We start from the raw sequence: 21,229 nt of genomic DNA, 5'->3' as shown, positions 1-21,229 counted from the left end.
TCTGACTTCTCTCTCTTGTAACTCCTGTTGCTTGGATATTGCCTGAACAATGACAAAGTGAAATTCACATTCAGGGATTCAAGGTTATACAGACATATTTATAGGACTGCCACTGTGCCTGATGTTGAATCATTGGTCATTTATTCTATTTATTTCTTCCCCGTCAATGTGAATACTTAGTTTAAAAATAACCATCTTTCGTTCAGATGGTAATTTTGTGCTCCTGAAACAATGCAAGGCAACCTTTTGCTTCTTAACTCTGAGATGGTATGAATAAATGATTCTTTAATTAAACTGCAAGGTATCAGGTGTGTGCTGCTGATTTAATTATTTCAAAATTACATTTAAAAAAATTGCTTACTAATATCATGCTGAATATTCATTATTTTTATGCTGTCCATTCTTTTGTGTTTTATGTTCCCTGAAAGGATCCAAGTAAATGACCAAATAGTAGATGTAGATGGAATCAGTCTGGTTGGTGTCACGCAAAATTTTGCCGCAACTGTTCTCAGAAATACCAAAGGAAAAGTCAGGTAATTTTTGGAAAATAAATTGTTACAGAAAACACATTATCTAGTATGCTGATTATATTGTCTGATAATGTCACTACCTGCTCTTAATGGGATGAAAATGTGCCCAGAAAGGTTTAGACCAGGGGTGTCAAACATAAGGCCTGGGGGCTCTTATCTGGCCCGCAAGCAGGCCAGGGCAGCACGCCCCCCCCCCCCGTTCCCGACTGGGCTGGTGAGTCTGCTGTGGTTTTGCCAGCCGAGGCAGCCATTCCCCCAGTCCCAAGGTGTCAATTATCAAAGACTGTTAAATAAAAGAAAATACCGTAAGTAGTCTAGACCCCGTTGGATCACTTACTCTCATGAAGGAATGGGGAAGGTATAAGAGAGGGGAAATGAATATGTAAGAGCTTTCCGTAGGTCCTTTGTTGGGCCATTAAAGTCATATTCAGGATGGTGCCAGCTGTACCTGAGGTTGTTAGCTATCATTTTGCTGGCGGTCGATTCACGGTGTCATCGTGGCCTGTTGTAAGAGGGTCACTAGTTTCTAACAGGCCTCATTGATCAAGCGTATAAATCAGCTTTTACTGTGTTTCTGGAAATAAACTTAAGAATGTTGAGCTTTTGTAGTAAACTGGTTGTGCTCGGAAGCCAGTCTGAATGTTGAAACGGAAATTCTTGTTGCAAAATAAATGCACAGCCTATCTCAAAGGTCCGCATGGTCTTGTATGAATCCTGATGCTACATAATATGTAGCCAGGTGTGTGAGCATTTGTCATTTAATTGTAGGGCCGGTCACTCCTCTTGCTTTGTGGGCGTGAATGACATTTCTCCTAGCAAAATCCAGAAATGCATTACTTGGGAGTTAATAGTGTGACATGTTAACAGAGAGCCAGTGTTGTGTAATAGTTAGAGTAGTTAATGTTGGACTAGGATCTGGGAGACTCCGGTTCAAATCCCTCTTCTCTGCCATGGAAGCATGCTGGGTAACCTTAGTCATACTCTCTCAGCCTAACTTACCTCATGTGAGGATGAAAAGGAGGAGAAGAGAACAGTGCAAGGTACTTTGGGACCTCACTGGGGAGAAAGGCAGGATATAAACAAAGTAAATAATATCAATAGTTTTGAGGATGTGTTACCTGCTTGTTAAATCTCTGCTGCTACATTTTACAAGATATTTCTGAAAATTATTAATCAGAATGAATTTTAGTTCACCATTGGACAATGAGAAGAAGGTATGTAAAGGGGCAAAAGAAATAATCAAAACAGTGGATAATTTTCTTTATGGATGTTTTAGAAGTTGGTCCTTTTAATCTTAAAAAAATAACCATTGCTAGGAGGGGATCATATGGGCAGGCATTAAAAGTTGTAAGTGGTATGGAAATAATGTAGAGAAGGAGAATTAGCTTCAGATTCCCCATAAAATACTAGTGCTGTCAGCCATTGTATGACATTACTTGGCAGTAGGCATATGGCGAACAGAAGGGAGTACTTCAAGATGTGATGATAGCTTCCTAAGATAACTTTTATGGGTTTATATTTATTCAATTAAGAATTTTTAACCTTCTTCCACTCAGCATGAAGCACAGAACAATGTACAAACATATACAACAAGACAATACAAAAAAAGATCACAAATTATTGTAACAGCGGTGGCAAGTTGTACAACCCTAAAGCCAGTTAAAACTCCCGCACCAGAACAAAATTACCCAGAATTTAACCGTAACAGAATACCTCTTTAGCCTTAACTCTTTAAAAGCACATGTGCAAAACAATTTCCACTTCAGAAGTTCACCAAACTCCACTTCATTTGTTCAGGAAAATAAACCACGGACCTAATGTCGGGCCTCAGAAATTTCAGTTTCAAAAGGCTTACAGGTACAATGCATCGATTTGTTGGTTCGTTTATTTTAATTTTGACAGAAAAGTGGTTTGGGCACCTCCCCTGGCAAGCTATTCCACAAAGTGGGAGCCTCTAGGAGAATTCTGGGGCTTTGACAAGGACAAATGTACCTCTTGAAAAAGAGTGATTTACTAATAAGTGACATTGTGGGGTCTCAGTTGGTATATGGGCTCAAGTAAGGCTTTTAAAGGGGACCAGGTAAATCCGATAGGTTCCTCAGTGACTGGCATCGTAGCTAAATGGAACCCCTGTATTCAGAATCAGTGCAGTTTTGTTTTTTAGATATCTGGGACAAATGGAACGGCTGTTTTCATTATTTTCTGCTTTTAAGCACCCCAGGAGTGTCCGGCACATCTGCTGGGAGGGCAGAGTTCTGGCTTTGATTGGCGTGGAGTCTGATACAGCAAAGCATTTCTTACGCTCTTATACTATTTCGCTGATCTCCATAGTCGAGACCCACAGGGTGCCTCAATCCATCTTGCTTCTTGCTGTGATCTACGCAATCTGTGTGTCTTTCCCAAGCTGAGACACAGGGGTAATCTTCTGAAAGATTGCTTTTCTTTCTATGGGGTATTTTTAGGAGTCCAGCACACTGTCCCCTAAGGTGACGTGTTAGTCACTGTAGATTAGGCCGAGTCCTTGCCTTTGTCTTTTTTAAAGAAGTGTAATTTGGCCTGACTGCTGCTCAGTTTTTGTTCGTATCAACAATATCAATGCCATATTCATATTCTTTTGACTCCAGACCAATTATCAAGGTCTTCACTTAATAATGAGTGGATTTCAGATGATCAAGTAGTTTAAACCCACCATATCTTAACCCCACCATATCTCCACAGTTAGGGAGAAAGGTTCAGTAGAAGTCCCTGGTTCAAATGTTACCTCCCCTCAAAATGTAAAGTGTTGCCTTAAGCAAAACCATAATATTTTTACATTCGTAATAAGCAAATGATAGATATTACAACACAGCCCTGTAAGCTGTTCCGGAGAGGGAGAAGCACTGTTAGTAGTTCAGGAAGCACTGTAGCAGTCACCACCATAACAATGTATTTGTATGTTGTGAATGGTCTCCTACCCGAATCTGCTTTTCCTTACTGTGTAAGTGGCAAGATTCACATGGTGGATTGAGTTCTGTATCCAATAGATGCCTATTCTCACAGCACTGTAGAAAATTAAGAGTCTTTGGACAGGCTGAGGTGTGAACAGATGAGGTGTGAATAAAGAAGAGGCACCTTTGACTAATAAAATTTTATTCCAGTTTAGGTTTTTGTGGACTAGATTCCACTTCTTCAGATGCCATGCACTGATTCCTGGTTAGACAGACCATTTAGGGTAGGAGGCATGAAAAATAAACAAACAGCAGGGTAAAAGAACCAAGAAATGCAACGAGTACAAGGTAAAGTCAAGTATGTAAAATTCAGATATAATTAAGAAAAATGCAGAGACCATTCACTAGTTTTGCTGTACTCATTGACACCTCTAATGGGTGGAATGTCCTAGATGTTGCTGAGATGGTTAATACTTCTAGTGAATAAAAAATCTCAAGTCCTTGCTTAACCAGAGGGCTTAGGATATAGTGTTAAACCTTTTAATGAATTCTGTTTCAACATTTGCACTTTGGAGTCTCCTTTTGAAGTTCTTTTTGCAGAATGGTGACTCTTAGATCAGCAATGCTGTGTCCTGGAAGACTTAAATGTTCTCCGATTGGTTTTTAACATTAGATTTGTCTCCATTTTTCTTTCATGTTGAGACTGACTTGTTTTTCCTCTATACAGGACAGAAGGGCATGTGGTGGCAGATAATTACATTGGAGGAATGATCAACTGCATGAGCCCAAAATGGTGTAGCTAATGTTATTAGGCCCTGTATTAGTATTGCCTGAGTATATATGGGAACAAAGTTGACACCTTTATTCTTTGCTGAGTCTGGTCCCTGGGTTTGTGTGTCTTTGGGGGCCAATTGTTATTGGTAAGAAGTTGTTTTTGATTAGGGGACTGTGTATAAGCCAAGAAAGACTTGCCTACCAAGGCATCTGAAAGAGAATTCATATTATCCAGGCCAGGCTGTAGATCACTGAAGAAGTGTTTGACTGGTTTGAATTGAGAGCTGTAGGTGACAGCTAGTGCCATTTGGTTGTTGTTTGTGGCTGTGTTGTAGTAGAATCATAGAATCATAGAGTTGGAAGGACCACCAAGGTCATCTAGTCCAACCCCCTGCACAATGAAGGAAATTCACAACTACCCCCCCTCACACCCCCAGTGACCTCCAGTCCATGCCCAGTAGGCTGCTTCTGAGTAGCAGTCTGGCTATGTTGATCTGTATGGCTCATTCAGTGCTGTGACCAGTGGCAGCATGGTGGTTATCCATCCCATCAGCAGCTAGAAGGTGAACAAGCAGCAGCTGTCACATCTAATGTGACTGGTATGCTGGCATCAGTATTGCTGACATGGTTACGTTACCATTTAATTACTGTCTAAGCTAATAACATCGACTGGATTTTAAATGATTCGTTTTCATTAATGTTATCAATTTTCATTTTAAATATATCTTGTTAGTGGACACACATGCAGTTTCCAGCATCATTGGTATTTCTTCCTTAAGGATTCTTTTCTTTTTTCGCCCCACCAAATAGCCATAGCTCAAAGGCACTTTAGTCCACGTGCTATAAATTGTACTTGATAAATTGCACGGAAGATGTTTTGAAAGAAGTTAAATCACAGTTGCTTATTTGATTTTTTCTGGAAAAATTCGCTCAATATCACTTTGGAAAGCTTACGGGGCACTCCTGTTCAGTGACTGTGTTTCCTGCCAGAAACTTCAGAAGCATTTTGTTTAATGGTTGTGACAATGGAAGTCAGTGACCTAGAATAGATTTTTCAGTGTAGCTTCTGGATATAGTGTGGCTCTGCTGTCTTTAGCTGACACAGTGAAGAAACTGTGAGTGCAAAAATGTGGCTTCTACCTTTTGAACTACTCTTAATTTTGTCATAGGATACTATGGCAAATTATCCATGTGAAATATATCCTTTCAGCATTTTGCCCATTAGCACAAATTAATAAATACAAGCTAAAATGTTTAGCCTGTCTAATTTGGAATGGTTTCTCTTGCAATGGCATTTGGCGCTTTGAGGAAGATAAAAAATAATTGCATACCTCCTGGGCTTTAACGAGAGTACTATAGCAACCAGTGATGTTTCTCCTTGTGTAAATATCAAGGCCAAGGAAACATTTTTCTTAGCTTTCTGGCTTACTGTTATCCACTACGAATCCCACACCTTGATACTTTTTTTTTCCTGGAGGGATTAATTAAATTTCAGAATATATACAGTGCTACCATTTAACTGAAGTTGCAGGCTGTTTATCAGTTCAGGCATCTAGCATTCTATGGGGATACAAAGCCTGTGCTCCAGCTTCTTCTATCCCATTTCCCAGCACTGTTCTATCAATCAGTTCTGTTTTTCACATCATAAGCTGAGGTGCTGATCATGTACAGTTATCTGTTTCTTCCCTCCAACTTGCATCTTGGGTGGCATAGGTTCCAGCACTGGAATACATAAACTAGAGAATATCTGAACTTCTAAAACTGCTCTAAAATTTCAGTAGACTGTCATGACCCTGTTGTATTACAGCTGGAAATGAGCCATAACTTGAATTTAGCGCAAAGTAGGAAAGGTCTGTGGAGCTGAATTCTTGAAACCATGCCATCTTCTCACACCACTTCTAAAGGACTCCTTGGTAGTATGTGGCCAGTGACATTTTAGAGCTTAGGAAAAGGTGGGCATGCCTGAACCCTTGAAAAACGTGCAGATGAGCTGTCATGTAAAATGTCTTGTTTCATACAGAATGTAAATATATCATCATAGGATTTAAGCATTAGGAAACATACAGTAAGCCTATGCAGCTTGTCAGCTGGTGATATTGGCTTAATATCACTGGTAGTTGTGAAGCAAGACTCTGGAGACTTAAGTTCCATTCAGTACAAGAAGTCAACATTTCATGGTCAGTAATTACTGTGGTAAGAAGACAGTGGCTTCTGACATGTATCTCCAAGCTGTATGACAGGAAATTATATGCGCTTATTCCTTAGTAGTCCAACTTGCTGCCAGAGAATGCCATTAACAGCAGCTGTCCCTGATACCCGCTATAATTATTATTAAGTTATTGTTGATAATAAATGTGTTCAGCCTTCATGAGTACAGTGGGACAATTTCTCGGCTCTCATTTATGTGTAACTTCTACCTGAATCATCGTGCAGGCGGAAACATGAGGTAGAAACGTGTGGACGTCCAGGCTTGTTCTCCTCCTTGCTAATTGACAACTGGATTTGTGGACTCCTGTCCCTTAACCCAGGTGTTTGTGTACACTAGATTTGAAGCAGTGGAGCCATAATGTATACTGTGTACATTTTACAGAGCTGGACACCATGATCCTATTATTCGCCTTGTGTTATAGCTCTTGGGTATTCTTTTGCCTGGTATGGGCTTATGAGAATATGGGTATAGATTCATCATTCTTCTGCTTTCCATATTATTGCGGATAATGCTCAAATATGAGAAATGCTTTTTTGCTAAACCCGATTTTATCTCTCTTAGCTGTGTTCAAGTATTTCTAAAAACATTCAGTAATGGAATTCACTCAAATTAACCAACAAAGTAAAAAGTATTTATATTCCCCCCCATCCCCCGTGTATCTGATGTAGCTTCAGGTATTTATCAGCCGACAGTGTTTAGATAGTTATGAATCATTACGTAGATAGCCCCCGTTGTATAAACTGAACCAGCATGCACCAGTTTTTGATATTATTTTAAGGTAATCAGACTTGTCACGCTTCCTGGGGTTTGTGTTTAATGATATTTCCCAGAACTGACTTAAATTTCCTCCCCTTTTTTGGCTGCATATTTGTGACCATTGAGTTCTGCATATTCTTTGTATGAAACATTTGATACCACTGGATCTTCTGTTCCCTGAAGCAGTATTTTTGCTTTTCAGTAAAATGATCATTATTGTTAGTCTTGTTACTAAGCCAGTTATCGGTTCAGACTTCTTCCCTTCCCTGGATCAGAGTATTACATACTGAGAGATAATTTACACATATACAGTTGTACATGCATATACCACTGTAACTTATTGTTAGACCAGTTCACACTTTTGTATAAACACTAGAACATAAAATTACCTTTAATTTGAGCTGTGAATGATCGTTGTACAACCATTTATAACAAAGTTACAGCAAATTTGCTGAACAAAGCATGTGGCCATTTTGATATCATTGCTAGAGCTGAACAGATGGACTTCAGCTAAATTATTACATTTCCACTGTTAATGTTTATATTTCCACTGCTGGTTTGATTTTCCCTTTTGATTTGATATCCCCCTTTTAATTCAGCTTGTTTAACTTTCCATACAGAACATTTTGCATAAATTAATTAATATTTGTACCCCACATTTTTCTCCAGAGCCACTTACAACATTGTACCCTGCACCCATTTTATCCTTACAGCAATAATTCTGTGAAGAAGGTTAAGCTAAGAGAGAAAGACTGGTTGGGCCAAGGTCATCCAACAAGTTTCCTTTGCAAAGTGGGGATTCAACCCTGGATCTCACAGATAGTAGGCTGACACTCTAACCACTGCACAATTCTGGTTTCCCATTACATTTTAGAAAACCACTATCAAAGGGCATGCATGCTTTACCAGAAAGTGATCTTGCATGTCATGTGTTCCTTTTAGTTGGGCTAGCATAAGCAAACTTCTTGGTGGTCTTTGCCTATCAATCCTTTCATTTCTATAATGTGCCTTTGCAGTTTATTATACTTTCTATGTAATCATTGTGTATAGCTCTTAATGATCTCTGGCTGGTTCTAAAGTACATGTCTAGTTCTACTGAACCAGTTATGGGAAACCTATAATTAGCTAGTTTATTGAAATGGTCTTATTTTTTCGTGGTTAATCTTTCAGGTAATGTCTGAACAGTATGCCCCCTTTTTATGCTGATTTCTGTCTATGTAATCAGAACTGGGATAAATTTAAATATGTAATTAAACATCTTGCTCTTTTAAAATTCTTGGTCCTTTCCATAAGACTACAAAAGCATATAATGACGGTATAAGCTGTTTTAAAGTATTATTTAAAATACGGCGAACAATATTGGCTCTTGTGCCACTCCAACAGAGGGGAAACTGGTTTCCATATTGAGAACCACTGCCTTCCCCCCAGAGGGGCATCTGGAAACTAGTCTGTGCATTCAGATGGACTCCAAATGTAATTGTTCGTGGCTGGGTCCATTAAGAACCAGTTCATACGATCATATTATTGTAACAGCTTCAGGTATAATACGTGATAGCTTTGTTGATCAGTTTTCCTGCATGCAACATCCATTGACAGAGGCAGTACTCCAAGTGGTAAACATACCACTTGACTAACTCTTTCCTCAGCTGCTTGTATGAAATGTTTGGTCTGTGTCTACAGGTGTTGCCCCTAAGGGTGCCCTTGAGCCCCTCCCACTAAGACCCATATTGTTTGTACCCCAAGATCCTTTGGCCTTCAGATGCCAGAGGTGTGAGGAAAATTCAGACAGTTTGGTATTAAAATGGGGTTCTGTGATTAAGACAGGAAGTCTCCCTAGGTGCTCTCAAAAGGGATTTGCCTGAGGGCCTGAATTCTCCAGGAGGACATTAATCAAGTCTCTTTTGTGTGCCCCTCCAAAGTACATCACATTCATGGTCATAAGTAATGACCCAGGTTTGCAGGACAATAACCAAAGTTCCCAAAATCTTCCTCACAATGCAAGTAACTCAATCATAAGCCCCGGAAGGGCCATCATGACTCCCCCTGGCTTGTGTCAAACAGACCTTGACTTAGATAATCCAGAACAAGAAACAAATGCCATGTAATATCTTTTATTAGGGCCAACTACAATAACACAAAATATTGTGCAAGCTCAAAAGCTTTGGTGGTTCTCTCGCTTGGAGCGCAGAACATACTAATGGGGGCAGAATCCCTCCTCTCACTTACATCACCAGCTCTCCCTCTCTCAGAATGACCCCTAGAAAAATCATAGTTCTAGATCATGAGAAAGCTCCAACAGGGGCAATAATAAAGACTTCCAATCATGACTAATTTAGCTTGTGACTAATGCACAGCAGTTCTAGTATAACTGGACTCTCGTGTTTGTTTTGTTTTTGATGAAACATTTTGGCATTTAGCATTCAGCGGAAGAGAGGAAATGGTTTGTGTTTGCTGCTGTTCTTCTCAGGTTTATAATTGGCCGAGAAAAGCCAGGACAAGTTAGCGAGGTGGCTCAGTTGATTAGCCAGACTCTGGAGCAAGAGCGTCGCCAACGAGAACTCTTGGATCAACATTATGCACAATACGACGCAGATGATGATGAGGTAATGTGTTTTGTTAGCATTCCTTCTGCTGTGACCTCATGAAGTTCCCTTTCCTTGTCTACTTGCATTTCATCCCTGTGATGCTTTCTCTAATCGCAGTGGGAAACAGTTCCTTTTGCAATTGAAGCATATTCCCCCATGTGTGAACATTATCACAAAAAAATGCATTTTAAATAAGCAAGATTACGGGAGGGTTACCCTGGTGTTGCACAGAATAACTGCACTCCTGAATAGTAACTAGTATGCATATTGTCCCTTATGTGTGTGGTCCTCAAGATATTTTTGTACTGTTCTCAGATTCTTATTAGCAATCCTATGAACTCTACCTGGATTTTTAAAAATGTTCTAATCTTCACAGATTTGGAAAGTGGTTGACGAAATCGCTAAAGAATACGTAACAAGTGACTTTTAGAGGCTGAATCATGACTTTTAGAGCCTTCCTTCATTTGTTATAGAAACGGAAAGATGATTTTACCTTGCTAGTTTTGCATTTGTATTTACCTTGCCAGACAGTTTCTTAGTTTTCAAGTTCTGTTTATATTACCTTGGTTGCCACCATGTACAACAAATTGATTCACATGGATATTTTCCACATCAAATTAACAAGGTCAAGTTAATAAGTGATATATTTCCCATGTCAAAAATCTGACTCAGTGCATTCCTGAGCGGAATGTCTGCACCGGGTTTAGGAGGCAACGCAGCGGCACTGCCTCCAAAGTAGGTTTCGGCTGGGCCTCCCAGCGCAAAAAATCCTCATAGGGTTGCACAGGAGATACGCCACCTAAAAGGTGGTGTATCTCTGCAAAAGGAAAAAAGGGTGTTCCTGGGTCAAAATGGCTTAGGAGGCCGCCTAACTGCGGCCCCAGCCCGGAACCATAACGCCCCAGGAATGCCTCCTGGGATGCTGTTACGCCCCATGAATGCCTCCCGGGACTCCGCGGCCTTTGCCGGTGTTCAGACGCAGGCAGAAGGCCCCTTCAGCGTCCCGGCCCAGCACTAACACGCGACCGGTGTCTGGACCATTCCCGCCAGCATGCAGGCTGCTAACGCCAGCGTAGGGGGTGCGAACGTCAGCATGGGCCCTGCCGGGCCTCCTAACGAGCTTTTGCCCTGGGCGCCGGCGCATCTCAGGAATGCGCTGAAACTCTTAGTTTCATACATTTATCATTGTTAAGGGCTATCTAAGAATTTCACAGTGGAGGATAAGAATTTCAAGCCCTGTTCAGACAGTACTTTGCCTCTGGGGCAGTACTTTGCGTAGGGTGATAGTGGAAATGGGATTGGGCTTTCATGGTTCCTATCTCATTCTCCTTGTTATAGATAGAGAAAATAGGAATAATTCTTGGTTATCTTGGTATCTTCTTTCCAGAAGGTTAGCAGGAGAGCAAAAGATGAATAGGTGTATGTATTCTCAAGGAAAAAGTGTTGGCTAAACAGACCTTCAGGTGACATCTTTTCCATTATGTAGTTTGCCATTTTCTGTGTTCATGCAAATGATATGCAGATTATGTAAATTCAGTGCAACTGAAATTGGTACATTATCTTTAGCTTTCAAAACCTGCAAATAACTCACATGTGTGCCTTAATGCTAAAGAGGTTTCTTGCCTCTGGTCTGGACAGAGAGAGAGAAAAAAGCAATATTCATATACTCAGCAGGAATAAAAACCTACAACTAGTACTCTGCCTGAATTAAAATACATGGTTTATTAAGTTAAAGAAAATTATTACATTTCCACTGTTAATGTTTATGAGTGACATTTCTGTACAGTTTGTTTTCCTTCTTGAAGATAATGTTACCTCTATTAAGAGTGGGATTTGTTAATACACAGAGGCACTATTTGTTCTCCAGGAAGAGGATTGTTTTTATCTTCCTGTAATTAGTTTTGAATGTGTGGAAGGGATATGTTACAACTATTATACATATTTTTACAGCCCCCCCCCCAAAAAAAACCCCACACACGGTACAACACACAATGTAACATGTTAATTGAGGTCTCTGCTCTTTCATGTATAAGGGAATATGGACTAGCATACAATCCTTACTGAAATCTTGTTTGCCTACCTCTTCATTTTTCAGAATATACATCTCAGTCATTGCCCTGCATATTGGCTTCTTTAGTTCTTATTTCTTTAAAACTCACTATCTTAATAAGGTTGTCGTATCAACTACCATTGTATAAATTTGACCTACTGGTCTAACTCAAACCAGTGCACTGTGCAGAACAGATTCTGGCCCATTGTGTTCTGGAAGACTCCAGTCAGGCCTGATTCAGATATAAGTGTGCACTTAGCTTTCCTAAATCAGTTCATTTACTTCCTGGCCAGAGGTACACCTCAACAATGTTTTAGGCTTGTGGTGGGTAATTCTCTACAATTAGAGAATCTTTGCTTCTGTTTTAATCTTCTATGAAAACATAACTATATTGTATTTAACACTGCCTAATTTTACAGAAAATGCTTCTATTCATTATGGCTACATAGATAATTAAAGGTGAACAATTACTGAAGTCCATAAAAGTGACATACCCAAAGATAAGCAGGTCACAAGCAAGGAGCCCCTTCTGAGAAGAAGTACCAATCAGTTCGGCTTCCCATATTTATAGGTTTTTAATATCATCTCCTAACAATAGCTAGCTGGCCTACTTGATAAAGGTGCCCTTATCTGCACCTACTCCTCTATGCATAATAGCTAGTGATGTGGGTTATTTGTCTTCTAATCTACCCATGCCCATATAATTATGCTACTTCTTTGTTTCTTTCCCCTCTCCAAGGCTATTCTGTTCTGGGTCTTTAAATTCCCTTTTGGCATGTTTAGCTGAGAGGCTGTGCCAGCTCTCTGTGCAGAAACATCCTCTGTGATCTTTTTGGTCAAGCCCAGGAACTGTTCCCCTATATTTATGGCCATATGCATGACAACTGGATCTTGGGGGAAACTACAATTTTGCAACCCATCTGATATGACATGACAATCACTTAGTGGCTGTTTGGGATCCATACATTGTTCCTAAATGTAAAACTGTTGTTAAAGCTCTACTTACCCTGAGACCCCAAGTAACCAAGCAGCAGTCTTTGGTTTGTGTGTAATAATATCACGGATGCTTGTAATGGGTAAGCAGAATATATGGCATTATTGACCATAATATTATTGCATAGAAGAGTTGTTATTAAATATTTGTTGTCAAATCTTCTAGAATACTGAGAGAGAATTTCATGGAATCTTAGACAACTACAGTAAAAATAACAACTGTTACCTTAAAAAGGTTTGTGAAGAAAACAATTTGTTTCTGATCTGTCATTTCCTATACTATGTACTAAATACAATTTAATAAAGGTCCTTATTAATTCAGCATAATTTCTCAACAGCTATTAATGCTTCAGTCGCTCATAGAGGCCAAAAGATGATTCTGTGTTGAGATAGTTCCTATGTTTGACTGAGATTAATTGGGATGGAAATAACTAATTTTTTTAACCCAGAAGGTGGAAGATTGCTTGAGGGAATCCTGGAAATCTTTACACAGTTTCATTGAAGCAAGTTAGACACTACTAGAGAATCCTGGAAAATGTGTTTTATTTGTTGTGAGCAGACACAAATGGCTACCACCAACCCATGTATCTACCTTACATCTCCTTTGTTTTTTTCTTGTAAAAGAATCCATGTGATATGGTGTAATCATATTTACTATTTCCTTGGCCCCCTACAAAGGGAACTCAATGAACTGGACTAGAGATGGAGATACCCTTAAAGTGAGAACCTCATATTATACATTTTATTTATTAGACGTGGGAGCCATGCATCTTCTAATGCCTGGTTGGGTCTTTAATAAAACATTATAAAAGGAAGTCCTTCAGTGAAACTATGTATTGCTTTGCTTTTTCTAACCCAGTAGAAATTACGGACCAAGCTATAGACATTCTAGCCTCACCATACTAAAACAAACTTCTGAACTGTTTTTCGTACTAACCTCTGTGGGGTTTTGACAAGAGGTAGAATCCATAAGGTCTGATGGACAGTTCTGCAAAGAAGACACCTTGAAGATTAGAGAGGACTTGATGTTTTTCCAACTCTCCATTGGCTCTTCTATCCTTTATGTTTTTGTGACACAGAAGTGTCATAAATAGGTTCTCACCTATTTGTTATATGTTAGGCTAGACCCTGGCTAAATTGATACATTAAATGGTCAGCAGTATTGGCATACAAAAATGACTTAGTCATTCAGGAGGAAAAGCAGTTTTTGAGTTCGTGGTTCACCTTTGACTGTGACGGAGTCACACATTAGAGAGTACAAATGCTGCATCTAGGGTCTCTACCCTCTGTAGCAGTCAGATGTGAACTGTGGATTCCCCCCAATGTGTGCATGTTTGATGGCCAGTTTTGATTGAGATTATGGCATGCATTGAGAAGGGGCTTCACTGTCCCCCCTCCCCATGCATTCTTTTCAACCTGAAATAGTCTGGTGGGCATACTTTGGCCCATAGGGACACCCACATATGTCCTAGGGAATATGGGGGTGTCTTCAGTTGGCCAAACAGTGCCCACCCGACCGTTTCATATTAGGAAAATGGTGGGAGTGGGGGGCTGAAACGCTTTCTCCATGCATGCTACTGTCTCAATAAAAATTGGGCACCATGCATGCAAGCATTGAGGAGAGCCTGCAAGTCATGTCTGATCCGTCACTGAAGGCCAGAATCCCGCCTTGCGGATTGCAGACAGTTTCTCTAGGGGCAGCCAATACAGTGGTGCACACCACTCTTCTTGGGTAACAGTGCTGAGGAGAAAAGGAAAGGTCAGTGTACCCATGAGCAGGGCAGTAAGTTCTTTGTCTCTTCAGCAAGAAAAAGGGAAGTTGGGCACTTTTCTTACTAGGATTGCAAGGCAAAGTAAGGGACAAAGGAAGTCTCCCAGCTATAGTGAGGGTCCAAGCCTGTGGCTGCTACAGGTGCAGAGAGGTTTCTGTACACGAGGTCCATTATTTGAAAGGGCAGTGCATTAACTGGTCCTCTGCCTAATTAAGATTGTTTTGAAGATAAATTAGGGCAAACTTGGAGGAACAATAAGGCACACATGACAAAATGTGATAATAAAAGCCGTATGAGCATGCCTTTTCTCTCTAAGCTGTTCAGAAAAAGGACACCATGCATATTTTTTAAAAATCTTGTTTTCTAAGCTATTCATCTGACGTGCTTCTAGGATTCAGACACCGCACCTATTTGGCACACTTCTCTAAAAGATTCTACCCTTTGTTACCTGGTCCTCTCTGTTAGTTTAACTTACTCATCTTATTTTCAGTACAGATTGGTTTTGTAAACGTTGTAAATTGTAATGCAGCAATGCTTTATCTGTCACTAATGGAAGAGGATGGCATAAATGCTTTAATTCTCTTCCGCTAAGACAGGGGAATATGCGACAGATGAAGACGACGATGATATGGGACCCATCCTTCCGGGAGGCGACATGGCCATTGAAGTGTTTGAGCTTCCTGAAAACGATGACATGTTTTCCCCAACAGAACTGGACACCAGCAAATTGGCTCACAAATTCAAAGAGGTGAGCCTGGAGAGCTTTGCGCTGGCATTCAGACGGTTTATCGATTCGCGTCATCTCGTTTGCTCAGTGATCTGGGCTCCTGTCTCTGAATGATCTGCATCGATTTCCCACTGGCTTGTGAAATCGATGTATGCAAATGCTTGAGCTAAGTGAGACAGATTTTGCCAGGTCTTTTAAACATTTGTTGCAAGAACGGGTTGGGCTGCGATGCTGTTTTGACAGTGATCCGCAAACAGGCTAATGCTATTTATTAGAGCGCAAGCTGCTTTTTCAAAGCCACTTACTGAGGTGGCTACATTGATTTCAGTGGAATTACTCAGGAGTAAAGCTTGCTGGGGCTAAAGGGCAGATGACTGGGAAGGCATTGGCAAACCAACAAAGTCTGCCTAGTAAGAAGGCACTGGCAAACCAACAAAGTCTGCTTAGTAAACGTTGGGATGTGGCGTCACCCCATGGGTCAGGAATGACCCATTGCTTGCACAGGGGACCATTACCTTTTTAAATGATCAAGGGTTTGGTGCCAAAGAATCAGCCATAGTTTTATCCTGCTTCTCTTTCCTGTTAACGCTGGCTGGCAGCCATTTGGCTATTCTGGTCAACTATGTTTTTACCGCAGAACCCAAGAATGTAAATAATGCATTTAAAATGTATACAATCTTCACTTTTAAATTCAAATTAATTGTCTTGGGCTTTATCTTATACCCTAAAAATGACATCTTCTCAAATGAATATTGCAGTACAGTATACTTGACAGTATTTTCTTAAGAACAGTCATTATCTGGAAAAAGAAGTATGTCACCAGTTGGCGCCAGATGGCTTTAGACTCCAAAATAGGTCAGGATTGGAAGATGCTGTTAGTTCCTCAGTGAAGCCATATAGAAGATGTGTCTGGAATACCCATTATGTCTCCTGTATCTTGGGGCCAGACTAGACGTGGTGGGGCAGCCATGTGAATTCATTCACATATCTTCCTCATTCACATACAAAGCTAGGAGTGCAGGGATCTGTTTTTCCCATGAAGTTGTGGTTGAGGGGAGCTCTGTCTTCTTCCTCCCTGCCTTACCTTGCTGTGCTCCATGGCTTGAAGCCCCTCTCTGCAACTTACCTCTGATCCTGGAAGGAAGCCAAGCTGAGAAAAAGAGCCTGAAGCATGGTAAGATGGGGAGGGGGGCTCCAGCAATTCCCAGACCACTTAACCTTTAAAATATTCCTACTCATGTTAAAAAAAAAATCCCTTTTCACTGTATGTGTAAATGGGGGCTCAGATATGTGATGGAATAATGAGCTTCACTTCACACATGACACAATTGCAAAAAAACTAACCCTTCTGCACTGCCAGTGTTCATTGTCATCTGTGATGAGCACACTCGTGCCTGTTTTGCTATATGTAGTGTCAAAAAACACCTTCCATCACACATGGAAGTGTATATGCATGTTACACCGTTTGCTGTGCAGAGCAGTCGTCAGTACCTGAATTTTGGTAGTTATGTCCACTTCCCCCACATGGTAGTAGTTTGGTATTGGTAATTGTTCCCATATGGACTGTAAAGAATAGGAGGAAAGATGATGCCTTTTTGGGGGATAAAAAAAGCAACTGAATCAAACTCTGGGAACTCCAGTTGCCTGCAAAGTGCTGAAGTGGTTAGAGTTTTGGACTAAGATCTAGGAGACCCAGGTTTGAATCCCCATTCTGCAATGGGAGCTTGCTGGATATAAATATATAAATGAGTACCAAAGGCTCTTAAGGGGATCTATTTATTTATTTATTCCAATTTATAGAGCGCCCTCATTCCCAGCCAGGCTCAGGGCGGGTAACAACCTCTAAAATACATAGATCCATAAAACATCAATTTAAAAAATCAGCCTGATCTCGTCAGATCTCAGAAGCTAAGCAGGGTCAGCCCTGGTTAGTATTTGGATGGGAGACCGCCAAGGAATACCAGGGTTGCTGTGCAGAAGAAGGCACTGGCAAACCACCTCTGTTAGTCTCTTGCCATGAAAACCCCTTAAGGGGTCGCCATAAGTCGGAGGCGACTTGAAGGCACTTTACACACACAAAAAATCATATTATAACCATAAACAAGGTGGCCTTAAAATAACCCAGATGCCACCATGAACCGATTTTCAGCAGGTCAACCCCCCACAGATACCAAGAGTGGGGAGGGGGGAAGGATGGGGAGACCAGCAACGACGAATACACTTGTGGCTGCCCACACTTCTAGGCCTGGCAGAATAGTTCTGTTTCACAGGCCCTGCGGAACTCCTTAAGGTCCTGCAGTGCCCTGATGTGACTAGGGAGACTATTCCACCAGGCCGGGGCCAGGGCTGAGATAGCCCTGGCCCCTTGTTGAGGACAGCCGCACACTCTTCGGGCCGGGGACCACCAGCAGATTACTACAAGTAGAGCATAAAGCTCTTTTGGGGAGCATACCAAGAGAGGCGGTCCTGCAGGTACGATGGCATTACCGTGAAGCCTGTCTGGTAACAGCTAAGATGGGCTTTGTCCGCATTCTTGCCCCCACTAATTCTTGGGAACAGGTACTATAAGTGGCTGAGGAGGGGGGGGGGTGCTAGTGAAACAGTTTGATATGGTGCGTGTTCATCTTTTTCCTTTGCTGTGGTATCCTTGCAGACTAATATTTTATTGCCTTCTGACTGAGAAGGCAGCTGTGCCTGATCTGCTCCCTGCTGTTCTGGAAATGGCCCTGGGGCCAGTAGAATAGTGATTTCTTTTTCCTTTGCCTCTGAAGAGCGAAGTGAAGTGGCTTTAAAACTCCTTTGGACCCTGCACCTGGCGTTATGGCTATAACTGTAGAATGGCTTGACTACCACAGCAGGTTTGCAGAGGGTTCTTGGGATCTTCAGAAGATTTATTTATTAATTGGGTACTATCTTTTAACTTCATGCAGTTAGCACCACAGACATGCACTTTATGTTGTAAAACATAAGCTGTAAAACATAAGGCTGTATGTTGTAAAACAACTTCACTTTTTTTTAAAAAGCCTTTTCAGCGTCAGATGATTCTTTCTGATATGCAGGCAGACAGCCTCCTGAAGCTTGTGCTTTGGTGGGGTCCGTTGTGCTGTTTTTGGCTCAAAGATGATCCATGTTTGCTGCCTATATTTGTAATAGGAAGCCCTGTCTGAGCACAGGAAAACACTGCCTGTTCCTGAGCCAGATTGTAAATTACAAAACTATTTTAGACATATGTTTATTGTTAACGTTATTTACCGAACGTTCTAAATAAGGTCCACTCGAATATAAAGTTGTTTTTCAGGTACAATTAGAGGGAGGCTAGAAGCTGTTTTTGTGGCAGACTTCACCACACAGCTCCATCCATTTCACCACGCTGCTGCAGACTGTTTACTTGGACTGTTTACACTAGTGGTGAAACGGAGACCTGTGGTTTGGTGTTACGTGTTGAAAATCACCGCATGTGCAGGATCCGTTCTTGTACAAAGCGTAGCGTCAGACTAGAATGGTGTAGATTTCACAAAACCACCAACCTGTTTCTGTGTGAATAAAGCCTTGGAATATCAGGATTCAAAGGCAGGTTTAAAATCATAGATTGGACATTTAGGTTCAGGCATTATGCAGAATCAAGCATTAATTGAACTAACCTTGGTTAGTGAGGTCATATGAGTACGGACTGCTCTGCTAGCTATAATTTAGTTGGGGTCCATCAAACCAGGTCCGAAGCTATGGTTTATTGTTGATTTATTGGCCATAGTTAGTCTTGACTATGCTTTCATGTGATATACAAACACAAGCATTCTGGTTTAACCCTGGTGCAGTCCTTGTACATTCCCTGGCTAAAGAGATGCCTGCCCTGAGCAATGGTGATTAAACCAGCATTGGTCAAGGTGAACCAGGATTTGAAAGATAGTCAGTGTGGTGTAGTGGTTAAGAGTGGTGGTTTGGAGCAGCGGAGTCTGATCTGGAAAACTGGGTTTGATTCCCCACTTCTCCACATGAGCGGTGGAGGCTAATCTGGTGAACTGCGTTTGTTTCCCCACTCCTACATATGAAGCCAGCTGGGTGACCTTGGGCTAGTCACAGCTCTCAGAGCTCTCTCAGCCCCACCTACCTCACAGGGTGTCTGTTGTGGGGAGGAGAAGAGAAGGTGATTGCAAGCCGGTTTGATTCTCCCTTAAGTGGTAGAGAAAGTCGGCATATAAAAAACCAACGCTGCTTCTTCTTAGCTGTTGTCCCCAAGCCGGTTGTCCTGTTAGTTAAACGTAGGTTGAGTTTTTGGTTGCAGCAGGTGGGTATGTCATCTCTTCTGTGGAATTACAGCCTTGTAATCGCCTCTTCTCCGAGTTAGCTGCCCTCTTTGACAAGCCAGCTTAATCCACGCAGTGAGGCTTTCTAAGAATACTTGTGTGCTCTGGGTCATTCGCATCCAGGCTAGCCACCACATTGAGTATAACAACCGGTATTTCCCCTTCGTTCCTCTGAAAAATTTTGAGTTGGCTGGGCAGATGGGATATATACTGATCTGATATTCCGAGTGACCAGCCAGCAATGCTTTCTTTAATTAACTTGCATAGACTGAGTCATTTTCCAAGCTAGATATTTTAATTTACAGTCTACTGCACTGCAGCACTTCTGTGGGCCTTCTGCCGTGTGCTACAGGATTCAGGTGGCAGCGCAGAAGTCTCTTTGAAAAACGTTGGAGCCCTTTGCACTTGCAGCTCACTTAATTCGCTTTGTGGTTTCCATTTTCAGTTACAAATCAAACATGCAGTCACCGAAGCTGAGATTCAGAAGCTGAAGACAAAGGTAAGAGCCCGTCGCTGGGTACTGAATGGCGATGTTCTTCTTTTCAGCCGATGTAGACTGTTGAATCCAAAAGGAGGCAGAGGGGAAAAGTAAGTCTTTATCGAGAAATCACGATGAGGAAGAGGTGCCGGGGCTCCAGTTGAGCTTGTTTTTTTTGGTGCAGACAGTTTTATCCAAGCCTCAGTGGGATCAGGGAGATATATGACTGCAAGGGAATAGCTGCAATTGCATATTACATTTTTACTCCTTTCGCACGTCATTAGACTGCAAACATCTTTGGAAGGAAATAGTAAAGCATTTGTGTCTCCCATCTGGGAGAAACTGCTGCTTTACTGACTTAGTTCTGGGAAGCAGGGGGTTTTATTATTATTTTTTTCACAGAGTGGGGGGAGGATGAGACAGTTAACTCGGAACTGATTCTTAGAAATGCTGTTATATTGCTTTAGTAAATACAGTTGTGTTTAATTTTTATCTAATCTACAAAATTTATATCCTGTCTTTCTGCCTTCATAAGGGCCACCTTATTACAATTATAAAATTACAATTCCCAGCATTCTTTGGGAGAAGTTATGAATGTGAGGCTTATATAAAATACGTTTATAATGTAAATACAGAGCAGAGTGTTAAGCTGCAATACTGCAGTCCAAACTCTGCTCACAACCTGAGCTTGATCCCGACAGAAGTCGGTTTCAGGTAGCCGGCTCAAGGTTGACTCAGCCTTCCATCCTTCCGAGGTCGGTAAAATGAGTACCCAGCTTGCTGGGGGTAAAGGGAAGATGACTGGGGAAGGCACTGGCAAACCATCCCGCAAACAAAGTCTGCCTAGAAAACGTCGGGATGTGACGTCTCCCCATGGGTCAGGAATGACCCGGTGCTTGCACAGGGGACCTTTACCTTTTACCTTTATAATTTATTTATTTTCTGTTGCAATTTTTTCCTCCTTTAAAAATCCAAGCCCCTTCCTCCTTGCCAGATTAACACCTAATATGAGTAAAAATTCATGTGGGTGTACTTTGGTCACCACTTAAATTCTCAGGGACTTTTAGTGGTTTTGGCATGGGCCTAACAGTGTGTGATTTGTAAAATATAAATCTTGGTTGTAT

The 21,229-nt window shown here is 41.3% G+C and overlaps 1 protein-coding gene across 4 annotated transcripts in view; it reads left to right on the top strand.

Annotated features, from left to right (window-relative positions):
• The window catches only part of PPP1R9A (protein phosphatase 1 regulatory subunit 9A), a 150,120-nt gene that overhangs the window by 92,253 nt on the left and 36,638 nt on the right, over positions 1-21,229 (top strand). For 2 of the 4 annotated variants that reach the window (XM_056857245.1, XM_056857244.1), the window contains exons 4-8: positions 429-533; positions 9,664-9,799; positions 12,991-13,059; positions 15,189-15,344; positions 20,073-20,126. In XM_056857245.1, the coding sequence (XP_056713223.1) occupies positions 429-533; positions 9,664-9,799; positions 12,991-13,059; positions 15,189-15,344; positions 20,073-20,126 (520 nt within the window). The remainder of the gene's footprint in view (positions 1-428; positions 534-9,663; positions 9,800-12,990; positions 13,060-15,188; positions 15,345-20,072; positions 20,127-21,229) is intronic. The other 2 variants (XM_056857247.1, XM_056857246.1) reach the window with 1 other exon arrangement.

The sequence above is a fragment of the Euleptes europaea genome, chromosome 11, assembly GCF_029931775.1.
Source record: "Euleptes europaea isolate rEulEur1 chromosome 11, rEulEur1.hap1, whole genome shotgun sequence".
Lineage (NCBI taxonomy): Eukaryota > Metazoa > Chordata > Lepidosauria > Squamata > Sphaerodactylidae > Euleptes > Euleptes europaea.
Note: the sequence above shows the minus strand (reverse complement) of the source record. Positions and strands in the feature narration are given on the sequence as shown.